This window comes from Diadema setosum, chromosome 7 (genome assembly GCF_964275005.1).
Source record: "Diadema setosum chromosome 7, eeDiaSeto1, whole genome shotgun sequence".
In the NCBI taxonomy this organism is placed as follows: Eukaryota; Metazoa; Echinodermata; class Echinoidea; order Diadematoida; family Diadematidae; genus Diadema; species Diadema setosum.
Genome location: NC_092691.1, coordinates 31,332,639 through 31,348,320, shown reverse-complemented (window position 1 = coordinate 31,348,320; position 15,682 = coordinate 31,332,639). Strand labels below are relative to the sequence as shown.

The 15,682-nt window shown below is 37.8% G+C and overlaps 1 protein-coding gene across 1 annotated transcript; it reads left to right on the top strand.

The window, feature by feature from the left end:
* The first annotated feature begins 247 nt into the window (after nucleotides 1-247).
* On the top strand, nucleotides 248-12,122 carry LOC140231178 (gonadotropin-releasing hormone II receptor-like). The gene is made up of 3 exons (XM_072311326.1): nucleotides 248-847; nucleotides 7,048-7,249; nucleotides 11,605-12,122. Exons 1-3 carry the CDS (start codon nucleotides 248-250, stop codon nucleotides 12,120-12,122), a joined length of 1,320 nt encoding a protein of 439 aa, XP_072167427.1.
* Nucleotides 12,123-15,682: the final 3,560 nt, after the last annotated feature.

Sequence of the window (15,682 nt, the reverse complement as noted above, 5' to 3'; positions counted from 1 at the left end):
GAAGATGTTTCTGTCGAAATGATGATCACGGTAGATGAAGCTTTGGCCGTCGGTGGTTGTTCGAAGATTGTGGATAATGTCACTTGGAGCGTAAGCAAGCTGTCTGCGGCAATTTGTGGGTGCCGCCGGCATATTGCGCCGCTGTTGACTTCAGCATCGTGAACTCCGGGAGGAGTTATAGTGCAGTATTTCATTGGCCTTCAAGTTAGCTAATGATTTTAGTTGGAAGGGGCACAAATCGAAAATCATGGCGGTTCCTACCTCTCACGTTGCTAGCGATGACCACAACTTTGCTAAATGGAACAGTGCTAGTGGAATGGTGGTCAAGGACGCCATCATCATCGCCCCGACTCCGAACGTCGGCGTCGTCTATAATCGCAGCTTTAACAGCTCCCTAGATCAGGGTAACACAGAGGACTTTGAGACGCCAGTCTTCACGCCCGAATACCTAATACGCGTCGTCACACTGACGGTCATCATGGTTCTCTCTGGTCCGCTGAACATCGGCGTTTTTGCGTCTCTCTGGCGCGAGCGGCGACGGAAGTCTCGCGTCAACCTTCTCGTGATGCACCTGACCGTAGCCGACCTCCTCATCACTTTCGTCAACATCCCCACCGACGTCATCTGGTTCTGCACCGTGCGCTGGTTGGCCGGCAATATCACGTGCAAGCTTCTCATGTTCATCGAATCGTGCGCGATGTACGCCTCGTCATTCGTGCTCATCGTCATCAGTTTGGATCGTTTCGCCGCCATCGTTCACCCGCTCAGTGTCAGCAAGGCTGACAGGAGATGTACTATCATGCTCAGGGTGGCCTGGGCTTCCTGTTTCGTGTGCAGCTCACCACAGGTAAGAAAACTTGTGCACACAGGGCAGGAACACAAGTATAACACAATGACCAATTACATGATACTACATCACAGATAGACAAACATAGGCAGGTAATTATGGAAAAACAAACAAATTTAATTGATTGCATTGTACGACATATTGGACATGACGTACTGTAACCGACATGCAAACACTAATCACGGACAGAGATGTTTGCCATGGCATTATGTGGCCGATCTTTTCAATTTTCAATTTTCAAATTTTTTATTTCCATTTCCATTGAATAAACAGGAAAAATCATATACAATACATTTACAGAACATATTTGTAACAATTTCAAAGAAAACGTACAAGTGGTCACGAGTAACAACAGAAATTCCTTTCTAAGGTAAATACATATACATTATACAAAGATTAGAATGGAAATGGAGGGTCCCACTAGAAAGCAAATCTTGGATGCGCAGGCCAAGAAGAAGAAGTAGTAGTAGCAAATATGCAGATACAACACAAACACACACACGCACACGCACACACACATACACACACACACGCACGCACGCACACACACACTATATCACGTGCATGCATAAAGAAAGACATACTATGATTGTCTGTCCGTGTGTTTATATAGTGTATTTATCTCTCTCATCACGCATTAAACAAGTAGTAACAAGTAGCAACATTATGTCTCCTCACCACGTTCTTCAACTCTCATGCGCATGCTCACAAGCACAATCAAGTCATTTCATAGGCGTGTCTACAGTCCAAGAGAAACTTGGTAAACAGTCAGTTTGGCGATAAATTCACACGAGGGATTTCCTCTGAATCGCTTACAATTTCGCGAGGTATTCGATAGAATTAGTCTTATTATTCGAAATTCAACTTCTCGTCTTTCATGACACAAGCTTTCGAACGTCATCATATTTCTTATCTATACATATACTGTATGTATACTTTTTATTACATGGCATCCTTTGAAAGTCTGCAGAATATAAAGCAATCAAATACCAGGGTAGAGCAAGCATTTTTCACCCTAGTCACTGTACTGACATTTTCTAATTGTCTGATAATTCTAATCTACATTTTTTGATGCCTACTACTGGAAAGAGAGGATTGTAAAACCCAGGATGAGCCTGTAATGATTTTTTGAAAAAAAAAATGAAAATGAGCAAGCCATGGAACGATCCACGCAATTTGGCCTACGTCACAGGTGCTCTTTGTGCACAACTCCGACATTAGCAAGACGAACTACATAATTCCAATTTACTGATGAAATCTCACACAAAGCACTCCAAAAGCTGTTATTTAGTATAATTGCAATATGGAGCTATAATAAATATGTTAAACAATATCTATTAATCTTTAAAAGCAAGCTCTTCAACAGCTTTTTATTTAGATAAAACTTGTGGGGAAATTCCAGATATGCAAAATGAAATTGGCATCGTTATCCGAACGTGCTGCCCATAGAAGACCGTGTGTAAGTAACGTTACGCATTGATGATCATGATCGAGCGATGGTTCGCCAGTTCAAACTATCTAACGTAGATGAGGGCTGAGTGAATCTCGAAAATCCAAATGTAGATAGACTCTCTTCAACGGCACGCACGATTTACGCTTAGTGAGATGAAAACGGTACCCAGTACACATAGACTCTGAAATACTAGAACTAGGACTAGGACTACTGAGCAGTTAAGGAGTAGGTTCTACGTGGCAGTCCAAGTTTTGATGAGTAGGCCCTACACTCACTCACCGTCGACATTGCAGCTGTAGGCCCTATGTGCACAGCGCTAAGACACAGCGTAACGTTACATACCCTGCTGCCAGAACTTGAAGAAAGTCCAGACGAAAGTCCAGACCCCAGATCTAGATCTGGACCCTTGTCCTGCAGGCACTGTTGTTCCTGTGCTGAATTTTTCAGGTAAGGTATCTGCTTTATGGATTTCCGATGTTTTGTAGTCGAGTAAATCTCAAGGTGGTGTTCTTTACACCAAGGACTAATGTTAGATCTAACAGTTTGTTTCAGTAGGCCTACTAGGACCCATATCTCGGAAGAGTGGCCTGACCACGTAGATTCTAACACAGTGTCGCCGCTTCGCGATCCCAGCGCTGGTGTAGGTATAGTGCTAGCGTACTTCCGTATCCATGTAGATATCTCAAAATTCACCTTGCCAAATGGCACCAAACTCACAGGAAGTACTTTATGATTCATATCCAACAGCTCACATTAATTGGAAACAAATCACATGTCGGGAAGCGTAAGTGTAGATGTCGACTTTCCTGTCGGCGTCGCTAAAAATAATCTGCTCTACGACTAACATGAGTGATTGCGGCCAGGCCCTACCTAGAGTGTCTATCTGCTGCGCACGCACAGACTGAAGTTAGCCATTTAATATCATGAGACAAATTTTTCAAGTAATCGGGGGCAATAAATAAATTTACAAATTATTTGTGGTAAGTTGAATGAAAAATGTAGTTCCTATATCACACAAGTCGCAAAAATCATTACACTTTTGAGTTTAGTTCTCGCGTAAATTCCCCGTTCGCACAGTACTAGTCGGCTAACTTCAGTTCTAGATTGTGCATTTTGCGTTCGCCAAGATCTCTCGCGAAGAGTGAGTTTTTCTTGAGTGACGACTTGAAAGTCGACGTCAATATTGATACTTCTCGATTACTGATTTCGTTCAAATATAAGAGAATACTTTGAAATATGCTATGAAGTATATCCTGCAATTCTGGTGCGATTTGGTTTAGTGAAATTTTAGATATCTACATGGATAGAACAGTACACAAGCGCCGCCTGCTAGCTAAATTAGGCCCTAAGCGTCGTCTGCTACTCGATACGAATTAACGCACGCGTATGCAAGCACTTGTAATCAGTAATAGTGAGAGCACCTGTGACATCATAACATCCGGGCTCGTCAGCTCATTAGCATAATACTCACCTAAAAAGTTCCATTTTTTAACATTAAATTACGGACTTAATCGTTATGAAATTTTGATTCTGTTTGAACCGCTGGGTCTTTTAGAATTAAAAGAACAACATATAAAAAAAAAAAACCGGTAAAATGCCCTTTTAAAGATTTTGTACCCTGAATTGATGATCTCGAAGAGTGAGTGGAGATTAATAGTTTGTCAGTGAGGAAATCCATCAGAGAAAATCAGACGTAGGAGTTAACTCACCTGAAAAAGACAAGTGCGAATCTTTCCTATAAGAACATTTGGTAAGCTTTGGGATCATCTTCGTATACTGATGGAAACTTGCTCGAAATAGATCACATTGCCTTGATTCACAACCCTCTACAAATTCAAAAGTCACTTCAATTCATTATCTCTCGACCGAGTTGCCACGCTGACGTGGTTAAAATGTCAGTCATGATTATCGTGTGCTTTCATCGCACAGAATTCTCCCACATATTATTTTGTTTCTCCCACTTGAATTATGGGTTGATTGCAGTTTTGGCGTGGATTGAATTACTAGATAGAGGTGGGTGCCGTCAAATTGAAGTGAATTTCGTGCCGGCAAAGACGTCGATGCAGGTTGCATTCTTCTGAGATATTAGTCATTGTTAGTATCGCGTGGCATCGACAATATTGTGCGAGTTCAGTACAGGCGCAACCTTAGAGGGGAAAATGAGACCCATTAAATCAAGAATAAACCTAAATCTTCCTCAGCACATCGAAACACGAAGAGACTCTCTCTCTCTCTCTCTTTCTCTTTCTCAGCTGGTAGTTGTTTCCAGGGAAGAGAAACTCCCACTTTTATATAAATTTATATAAATATACTTTTGATAATATGTGTTCTTAAACTTGATCAATAGACATACACTAAAATGAAGGAAGATGAAATATACAGTTGTATAATATGTATTATACACTAAGCAAATAAAGAAAGTAAACACTTTTTCAAGTTTATATTTCTCATGTAATATGCAGCTAAAAGTTTATGTATTATATACCATATGAAAGGTAATTTTATTGGCTATCTACCTGGTAGGTCAATAAAAATGGAAACGTTACACATGAGTGAAAACATTCGTTTTTCTCCTCAAAGGCACAAAAGTAAAAATTGAAAAAAAAATGAACAAGTTGCCATTCATGCCTGCTCTTCCATGTAACAATAAGATACAATAAGAACAAAAGACAAATTCAATACAATATAAAACATGAATTAAGTAGCAAAAATGAAGCTATGATCTTTATCATATCTTTGAAGCCCAAAAGATCAATAAAGGCTGAAATAATGGAGGAGAATGAAGAATCTTCTGTCGAATCCAAATTCAAATGAAATGAGAGAAGATGCCATATAAAGAAAAATAATTAGAATTTGAATTGATTTTTCAAATTAGGAAAATTGTAAATAATATTTGCTTCTTGAATATGTCTCATGAATTCTTAAATTACTGAATTGAAAGAATGTAATAAAAATATTCTGTTCATTTGATCATCTTTGTGCCCTTTCTCCCTATGTTATTTGAAGTTTGAGATAACAGAAAATTCTTATTTCCCCCTTAAGTTTCCCACTTTTATTTTGTTTAAGGTTATGAAGAGATAAAGAGAACAAAAATGTATTTTTGTTATTTCATTCATGTCTCTCATAATGTTAAACTGGTCTTTTGTTGTTATTGTTGAAGGGCATTTCTAAATGAAAGACAACGTGTCAATTTGTGCAATTTTTACTTTTGTGCCTTGGAGGACAAAAAAAAAAGAATGCGTTAATTTTTTCCTTTATATTGACCTACTAGTTTGATAGCCAATTAAATTACCTCAAATATGGTATATAATACATTGATTTTCATCAAGATCTATGAAAAAGATGATGTCGAAAAAATATTTACCCTCTTTTTTGTTGTTGTTGCTGAGTGTATATACATACTTTGTACATATTATACATTATACATATCATACATTATTGTATACATATATATATATATATATATATATATATATATATATATGTATATATATATATATATATATATATATATATATATATATATATATTGGGCCGTGACGCGAGAAAAGGGCCCTCAGGGCATTATATACCGAAAATGAGTTTTCACCTCCATATTGTACAACAAACTCTGACGTATTTGGATATGCAAATCTCTGTCTGAAATTCCACTCCTAAATGCTCAAATTACCACATTGTCCAAATCCTGTCACTTTTTGATGCGTCTATGCATTTCCGCGTAGTTAGCTAGTTGATCTTTTTTTGCGCGTATTGCTTTGTTAAACGTCCGCGCCGTTTTCTAGCGTTTGCGCGCAGCGCCGCTAAGGATCCTTTTCTCGCGTCACGGCCCAATATATATAATACATATAATACATATATATATATATATATATATATATATATATATAATACACACATATATATATATATATATATATAATACACACATATATATATAATACATATATATATATATATATATATATATATATATATATATATAATACACACACATATATATATAATTCATATATATATATATATATATACATATCGACAGGATGAAGGGATGGAATAATTGAACGTACACTATCTACGAAGGCATTGTATGTCCTTTGATTGCTCCAAGCAATGACACCGCCTACTTTAATGTCATGTCAGGAATAGTGACAAAATGTTCAGAAATATTTATGTAAAGAGAATTCCAGTAAACTCTTATAACATGGCTGTCAAAACATTAATGTTTACAAAGTAGTAGATCTTTTTACAGTTTTCTTAATTGATTAATTGTCAAAACATTAATATCACAAAGCAGTATCTTTTTACAGCTTTCTCAATTGATTTATTAAAAAACACGAATGTTTACAAAGTGGTATATTTTTCACAGCTTTCTTAATTGATAAATTGTCAAAACATTAGTATTTATAAAGCACTATACCTTTCAAACCTTTTGAATTGATCTATTGTCAAAACGTTAATATTTACATAGCATTTTACTTTTCTAAAGATTCCTTAAGTGAATACACTCATTTTAAAATTTAGATAAGTGATGATATCATCGAAACAAGAGTTGGCATTATAGTGTATTACAGATGTTACTGGTAAAAGAAAAGAAAAGAAAAGAAAAGAAAAGACTAAAGAAACTTAGAGCGTAGTAGATTGCCATCTATGTCAGATTCAGTCATCCACCACATCAAATTCGTTCTCTCGTTTCCCGTCGTTCCCTCAGCTATTCTACAGTAACTGCTTCCTACTGTTTCATTTACAGCTCTTCGTTCACGAAGTTAAGACTCCCGAAGGCAACTCGAATTTCACACAGTGCGTCGACTATGCGTTCGCCGAGAAACAGCCCAAATTGTGGTGGTCTTACCACGTGTTCGTCACCCTCGCCATGTACGCCATCCCACTTCTGGTCATCTTCTGCTGCTACGCCGCCATCGTTTACAAGATCTGTCGGCAGTCGAGAGAAGGTAGGGCGAAATAGACCGTGAAATTACATTGACACGTCACATTGCCTCGAGAATCAATGCCCAGTTACGTTTACGCTGTAATTCTGCATATATTGTACTTCAAGTTTGTACTGATAGTTCAAGGCAATTTCACATCTTTTCGTATTGGTCATTCACACATCGAAATTCAAGAAAGGAACAAACAGTATACAGTCATACCTGCCTCAGCGGCCACCTGCTGTAGGCGATCACTTGAAACAATTCCTTCCGAGAATAAAACAAGCCATGTGTAACGACTCTGTCTATAACGGCAATGTGTCTGTAAGGCCTTTTTTTCCGTCTTCCCTGTGTGGCCGCTATAGACAGGTTTGACTGTGCTTTCATTCAAGTGTTTTATCATTTACTTGTTGCATTGTTATAATTTGTGGTAATAGGTAATAGGTGCATCAGAGGGTCACTTACAGCTGTTTGGTTGACTTTGATATGATAATCTGAAGCCTTGTCTTTTCAAGAAATTGACTCATTAGCATTTTAATGCGTTGCTCATATAACCTCAAGGTATTTCGTCCATGAAAAAGACTAAAACATTAGTCAACCGAAAGAACGTCCTCTTGATTACTACTAGAACGAAATTTGAACAAATTCAAATTTATACAGCTCGCAGATAACTGAGTTGGTATCAAGATACATGCAATATTCCGGGTGAATTAAAAAAAATGTGCAACGTGCAAATTATCATTATTTTTTCAACGTGATAGAGTGCCGATGAAAAGAGACATTTGACGTAGCCTCCTCTTCAGCCTGTAGGACGTTGTTGAGTCTAAAATTTATTCGATTTCATAAGAAAAAAATCCCTGCAGAACTGTACAGAAATGTTCAAAATCGGATAAGAAATGAGGAAGTTATGACATTCTGAAATTTCAAAATTATTCGGAAAACACTTCTTGATCAGTCGTTATGAATATTCAAATCAGCAAGTTGATGACGTCATACTCATCATTTCCTATACTCATATTCATTTCATATACAAAGATTACAAAAATATAATTATTTCAGCTGTATAGATATAAAACTTGCCTTAAAACCACCCAATATAAAAGAGAATAAATATTAACCTCTGATATATTTTGGTACCGAAATATTCTTTTATCTGTATCAATTCAAAAAATAAGAATTTTTACGAATTTTACATACAACATACATGAAAAGTTGTGAGGGCATGACACCACCAACTCACTCATTTGAATATTCATTACGACTGGTCAAGAATTGTTTTCCAGAAGAATGTGAAATTTCAAATGTCATATCTTCTTTATTTCTTATACGACTTTGTCATTTTTAGAACATTACGTAGGGATTTTTCTCTTTCTTTTGAAGTTTATTCCCTTTTTTGTTTTATACGTGTAAGAATTTCGAGGTACAAATGGAGGAGACAGCCATCAATAAGCAGTGTGGTTGACCGGGATGACGGCCTCGGATTAAAATAATGTATAAGAAAATTTAAAATTCTGATTCAAACTAAATGAGCAACGGCAGCTAAAACTGTCGGAACTAAAACGTGAGTTTATGAATAAGCGCGACTTTAATCGTCGACTACTAATACCCCTTATCCTGCTAAATCCTTTCAAATGTCAAAAGCGTTTGAAAAGGTAGACTCCTAATGAGGTGGGATGATAAAGGTGGGTGGAATCAGGGAGGTGAATTTGACAGAGCTGACTACAGAGCTGAGAATTGGACACGTGACTTCTTCGATGGGCCCAAAATTGAAATTTGGTTTTGTATCATCCCGTCATATGTCCGATGATTATACAACACTGGTGCATTCAGACGCTGTCTTGTTAGTCAGTAATCCGGTAATCCGTACATCCGAAAGAATGATTAACTAATGTTTGGGTCGACTAGGCAATCACACAGCGCGAACGTCATCTACAATTGCAGGACATCGAATTGAATCGCAGGAAACAAAAAAAAAAAATGACTACACAGCAATGTAATGTTTAAATTTGAAGTATAGGTCACAAGAAGTGAGGGTGATTTTGCATTAACGTCTGTGGCGCCTCCCTCTTCTTTCTCTTTTTGAGGGCAAGAGGTGTTGAGTAGCTTAAATCATTCCTGCATCCCTTTCATTTCTGACACTCCGCCCACAATATGATAATCGTCTACCTGCCAGTCCCGGTGTGGGGCCAATAACGCTGATTACCCACCCCCTTGCCCCTCCGCGCTCATATCATGAGGTCTATCGAGAGAGCGGGTAGATGTCAATTTAGCCTGATGAATATAGTATTGGGTGACTCTCCTTTGACCGCTTGATACGCTCGTAAAGTTTGTTAGGCAAAACTTTAAGATGCACTTATTGTTACCAATTGGAGCGAGAGAAATAATTGAATTCAAAGCCACCTGCAGCGCAAAGTTATCAACAATGGCGTAGGATTCATCCAAACTGCTACCCGCTCGACTTCGGTCGGCGCAGGTAACCTTTATGAAAATGATTCTTTGTCAAAATTAATCAAATCCTCCGGGAAAGATCCGAAACATCTGTCCGTGACCAGTTACTGTTTTGACGATTGTTGCTATACTGAGGTTTTCCGGACTGAGATTGCCTGGCTGATGTTATTTGACTGAGAGATTGTATGCATAGCCGTGATTGCTGGACTGATGTTTTTCAACCAAAGTATATGACTGACTTGACGACTCATACTGGTTCCCGAAGATAACTTTTACCAAGTTAACTTTACAGAGGTTCCTTGGATAATCCGAGTCAGAACTCAAATTTCAGATTAACCATCTTTACAGTCAAATTGATACTGACATTGTGAGTAAAAATCTTTTATTTTGGTTCAGTTCACTTCATCTACTTTTATTTGTCAATTTTTACTCATACAGAGAAGTTTTGGATCAACAACAATTTAACTGTAATAATTGTGACAAAATCAATGATAGCTAAACTTACTCATAGCGTACCTAGACACACAGGTACATGGAAGAAATAACGTATTATACGGGTAAAGATTTACATATTTCGAGGCACAAACGGAGGAAACTGTCGTCAATACAATACAATACAATACAATACAATACAATACAATACAATACGGCACCTATATAGCGCTCTTACAATGAGCAAAGCTTGACCGGGATGACGGCCTCGGAGTAACACAGTGTGTTAGCAAATTCAAAATTGTAACTGGAACTGAGGGGGAACAATGGGAGAAAAGAATATCTTCAGCCTCTAGTTATATTTGCCATTTACCTCGAGATCCACTAGTTTCACTTCATTTACTTCCACATTAAAAACAACAATAAATTCAATTTTGACGCTATAGCGTAGATCATAACGTAATCATCATCGCGAAAGGACTATTAAAAGCCAATTAGGCTTGATTGGAAAAGGCCTCAAAGTAGAAACAAGACTTTCACATATGAAAATAGGGATACAAAATATTTGAATTGCAAATGGTACATAGACAAAATGGGGTAGCGAAGGAAAAATGTCAAAGTACTGGTAAAATATGTCAGCACGTTGTTGATATTTACACAGAGTGCGTTTGAAGTGACTTCTAAATTGCTGCAATGACTAGGAGCTTTTCAGTTCATTCCATTATAAAGTTTTCCAGAAGATGGGACCCTGAGTGAAAATGATTGCTTGTCTAGCACGTTTTCGTATGTTTTCTGTCATGATGTCCGGATTGAGGTTGGTCCTTATTCATCTGCTAGATCTCTCTCTCTCTCTCTCTCTGTCAAAAAAAAAAGAAGAAGAATATAACCTCTGACCTTATGATTTCTTTGCACTCTCCCTTGAACTTCTACATTGACAAAGTTCATATAGTGCAGTCAAGAACTGTGAATTATGACTGGCGATGGATATGCGTCGTTTGGTATGCGAAGTATTCAATGTATGTTTCTGAGATAGTATTTCATTGAATGACATTGAAAATGTTAGTGCGTTCACGTGATTATTCTAGTGCGCTTAAAGTTATTAGGCACGAGAAACACACACACGCACACACACGCACACACACACACACACACACACACACGCACACAAACAGGTAAAGGTAACTCTAAAATGGCAATACTGGCGAGTAAAACCAACATAAACGATACCTCAACGCACCTTCTTGGTTTCCAATATGGACTCCGTACAAAGTAGTCGCGTGGCTTCGAATGTGCCCCCGATTGGCAGTGAATGGAAATCGATTCAGTCGAGCCGACCTTCCCGTTAATCTCTATGCTCCAATCACTTTGATTTCGGATGGTTCGTCCTGTTCCATTGTGTAACTTGAAAGGCTGGCTGCAGCACGTAACTTAAATTGCTTCGATATTTTTATGACAAGCTGAACGTGATGTTTCCATGACTTTTCTCTGCTTTCTTTCAGTTGCGAAAGCTCTCAAAAACGGCAACCATCCAAGTCTCAGGCGAACCGGCCTCGATCGGCTTCCACGTGCCCGTATGAGGGCGCTGCGACTAACGGCGACAATTGTGACGGCGTTCATCATCTGCTGGAGCCCCTACTACATCGTCAGCACGTGGTACCACGTGGATAGCGGCTGGCAGGAGACCGAGAAGAAAATGCTGAAACCCGTTTGGCTTATAGACGTTCTCATGGCTCTGGGATATTCCAACATCTGCGCTGACCCGATCATTTACGGCGTGTTTAGCACGAAACTCTGGCGCCAGTTCAGGCGGTGCTGGAAAAAGAGCTCGCAGGAAAGTCGGCCTCGTCTCAAGGTGAAGCGATCGCTGTCTTGTTCGCACTCCACAGTGACCAGGGCCTCGTCCGTGCGCTTTGGGGTCACGACGTCCGTCCATACTTGTGCGCAAGGTTGCAACGAGCACCCTGTAATCGAGTTGAGTAACATGACGCAAACCCGGGGAGACAGTGTTTCATACTGAACAGGCTGAAAAAAAAAAAAGATAACGTCTAACTAACTCAAGACAAAACTGTAATGAAGCTTGTGGATCTACCGTCAGAAGAAGGCACGTTTCAGCGATGAGACATTTGTGGCATTACTAAGACTTTGCTGCGTGACAATCTATGTGGTTTAATTTGTGTATTCACCGCTTCAGTATATATATATTTCGTTAGGGACAAAAAAAAAATACACGATTCACCATAATTTATTATTGATGGATATTTAGAAACGGTATCTGGTTTTTATATGCCTCAATTTCGTAGTATCTTATCGTATTCACGTGTCCATCCCCCTCTTAAAAGTTTTCTTCAGGTCCAGAAATGAAACCAGTGTCGTTCAATTTGACAAAACACACACATCACACACCCCAAAGAAGAAAAATGAACAACGTTTTTGATAAAAATAGAATTCGGACGTTTGCTGCTCTGAAAAATAACCCATCTGCCATTTGCGTCAGGAGCTTCTACTTCTCTTGGCTACGAAGTTCCCCATCAATATGAGTAATTCATACGAAAAAAAAGTAAAATGCATTACTCTTAAAGACGGAGGTGAATGGAGATAATGGATACACCATTTGCGGAACAAAGTGGCAAGTAGTACGCTGAGAGACCCCCGTGTTGCTAAATGAAAATTGAATAAAAAAGGGAATGCAATTATTACCTTCGAGTATTACGTTATGATTATCATGAAATAATTAGTATCCCCTTAACACTGAAAGACAAAATTTAATAGTTCCTCGAGATTGCCTGTATTGCTCTAGGGATATGGTGGTGCCTGTCTAGAACTGATTACAACCTTGAACTTGTGTTAAATTTGGCAATGAGTCGTTAGACACCGATCCACCTAAGGGGCTGCCTTATATATTGTAGCTAATTAAATAGGGATTTTAGTCACGTGAACATTCTAAAGGTGACTGTAATCTGAGGAACGCTAGCCATTTCCTAGGCCTCTTCGTTTAAAGGGGGTCTAAACAGTATGGAGAAGGCAGCTATGATATACGTAGCTTGAAATGTAAGAAAACAGTAAATCACATACCATACGGTCATTACTTAAAGGCATAATTTTCCATTTGCAGATAAAACAAAACCCCAGCATTAGTGCTTTAATATAGTTCTAAAATGTGAGTTAGGGATAGAAACAACCAATGTAAAAACTTGAACCAGTATAATCAATGTTAAGTATTGGTAAATATACAAACTGTGAAAAATAGTTATAATAAAATGTTTCCAGACTAAACCGCCTACAGTTACGGTTTAATGAGAGAAATATTGATATCTCCTTATATTTTAGGCTTTATCGAAAAAAAAAATATATATATATGGTAAGCTGTTTTGTGATACAACTGACCTATACATATGCATCAACAGTGATATCTTGAACATTTTTAAAATCACTGCTCCCAAAGGTAAACAAGACCTTTAATGTTAACATTATCCCAGCGGAGCCGAAGAGGGCTTTTAATAGAAAAGCGAAAAGCGAGTACAATAAGATGATTGTCTTCATGATGTGAAACCAGGATTCTACTTTTATCAAGTGTTTACGAATGCTGGTTCAGTACTCAACCAAGAAAAGAAGGAGTAAAATTAAAAAAAAAAAAAAGAAGAAGAGATTTCGACTTGAATATCTAAGACCACTGCATGTGAGTACCATATCAAACTGAAGCATTTAAAAAGATGGGGTTTTAAAACATTAGAGTTTAGATTGAAACTACCTGGTGTAAAAAGTGTCAGGCATGTCTGTTTGAAATATTCTTATGTCAAAATATTTGGGTGATATATAGATTATCATACATTAATTTGACTATTAGATATTCTTACCATAACGCTTTTGTCTCTGAAAAATGCGTAGAAAAATGCGTATATCTCTGATATTGCCCTGCTACCCTTTCTTAATCTCCAACATATGTTGTTGTTGTTGTATTTCCGTGCATCACATTACCTGGTGAACTTACGGACTACTTATAGTCAACTTTGGGTTTTGTTTTTTTTACATAATCCCAGTTAAGGGCAATCCCTCCAAACTGATGCCAGTCATATCATACTGATGAGGAAAATGGTAGTCGAATTTGTTATTTTGAATAAAAAAAAAAGTCTCTTAATGTAACATAACAATCTTAGTACAAAAAAAAAAAAAATCAGTATCGTCGCGAAGGTGTTTACTTTGAAGAGTCAAACGACTGTGAGAACAAGTAAAAAATGAGTCTGATCAGCAAGAATTCTGAGAGGTATTTGAAATGACGAACACCTGACTAACTCCCGCCATAAGAAGGATAAGTAAAGCCATCATTAGTGACGGACTGTACGCAAAGCTGTATCTTTATTTTTTTTTTTTAGCCTAACCTTGTTTTGCCGTTCGCCTAACGTTTTTTGAAGGCTCTGCCCTATTTCTGAAGTGCCGAATCCGAATCTGGATGATGCAACTCTTTCATCCTTGGGGATTTTGAGATATCGAAAATGGCCGCCAATATGGCCGCCAAAATCTGAAATTTCTAGATATGTCCCTTTAAATAGTGAAAGATTGAAAAGAAAAGGTTTGGTTTGAACCTATTTTAACGGTGCTGAATCGGAATCTGGATGATGCAACACTTGAATCCTTCAGCATGTTGAGAAATTCAAGATGGCTTCCAAAAGTACAATTACCATATAATTTCTTATAAATGGTGGAATTTGAAAAGATTCGATGGTTTTACCGTATTTCGAGGTTGCTGCATCAGAATCTGGTTTGAAGCAACTTTTGCTTTGCTGATGGTTATGAGATATAATTATTCGAGATGGCCGTCATAACTGAAATGTTATTATAAACATTTCCTTACTTTATAAAGAAATAAATAGATTGAAAGTAAATTGATGGTTTAAATCCATTTCTAGAGTGCTGAATCCGAATGTGGTTGATGTAACTCTTACTGATGTGCATTTTCGCTGCCATCTTGAATATCTCAAAACCCGTAAGGATGCAAGAGTTTCATCGACCAGACTGGGATCAACACCTTCGAAACAGGTTAAAGCCATCAATTTGTTTTCTTTTTTTTCACCATTTATAAGAAAATTATACTTACATTAAAATCTCAATTTTTGGAGGCCATCTTGAAGATCTCAAACTTCTTACAGATGTCAGAGTTGCATCATCCAGATTCTGATTCAGCATCATCAAAGTAGGGTAAATCCATCCAAATACATTCGGCGGTCGGTAAAACAAGATTTTGCCTCTGGCACCCAGACTATTAGTAATTATTTAGGTCGGCTATACATGTTCGATGGACATAAAATCAACACTCGAAGTAACTTTGTAATGTATTTCAAAATCATACTGACAGAATATAAAATACTTTGAAATCAATGACAATGGCGCCTGTACGGATTGCATATCAGCTAGGCGTAAAATGTAAACAAATAAACCAGCAGTTTGGATAAAACATGCCAGAGTCGAGATTCAGGGATTTTATCTTATACTCTAGGACGAACTTGCTTATGCTATAAATATTCAAATGTTTCAATGCACAACGGATTGTCTTCTTAACTGTTCCCTTCTTATCTTGACTCA

Excerpts from the sequence above, each read along its gene's own strand:
- LOC140231178 (XM_072311326.1), top strand. The coding sequence starts at position 248 with ATGGCGGTTCCTACCTCTCACGTTGCTAGCGATGACCACAACTTTGCT. Across the intron at positions 848-7,047 it reads TCGTGTGCAGCTCACCACAG|CTCTTCGTTCACGAAGTTAA; the intron begins GTAAGAAAACTT and ends TTTCATTTACAG. Across the intron at positions 7,250-11,604 it reads CTGTCGGCAGTCGAGAGAAG|TTGCGAAAGCTCTCAAAAAC; the intron begins GTAGGGCGAAAT and ends GCTTTCTTTCAG.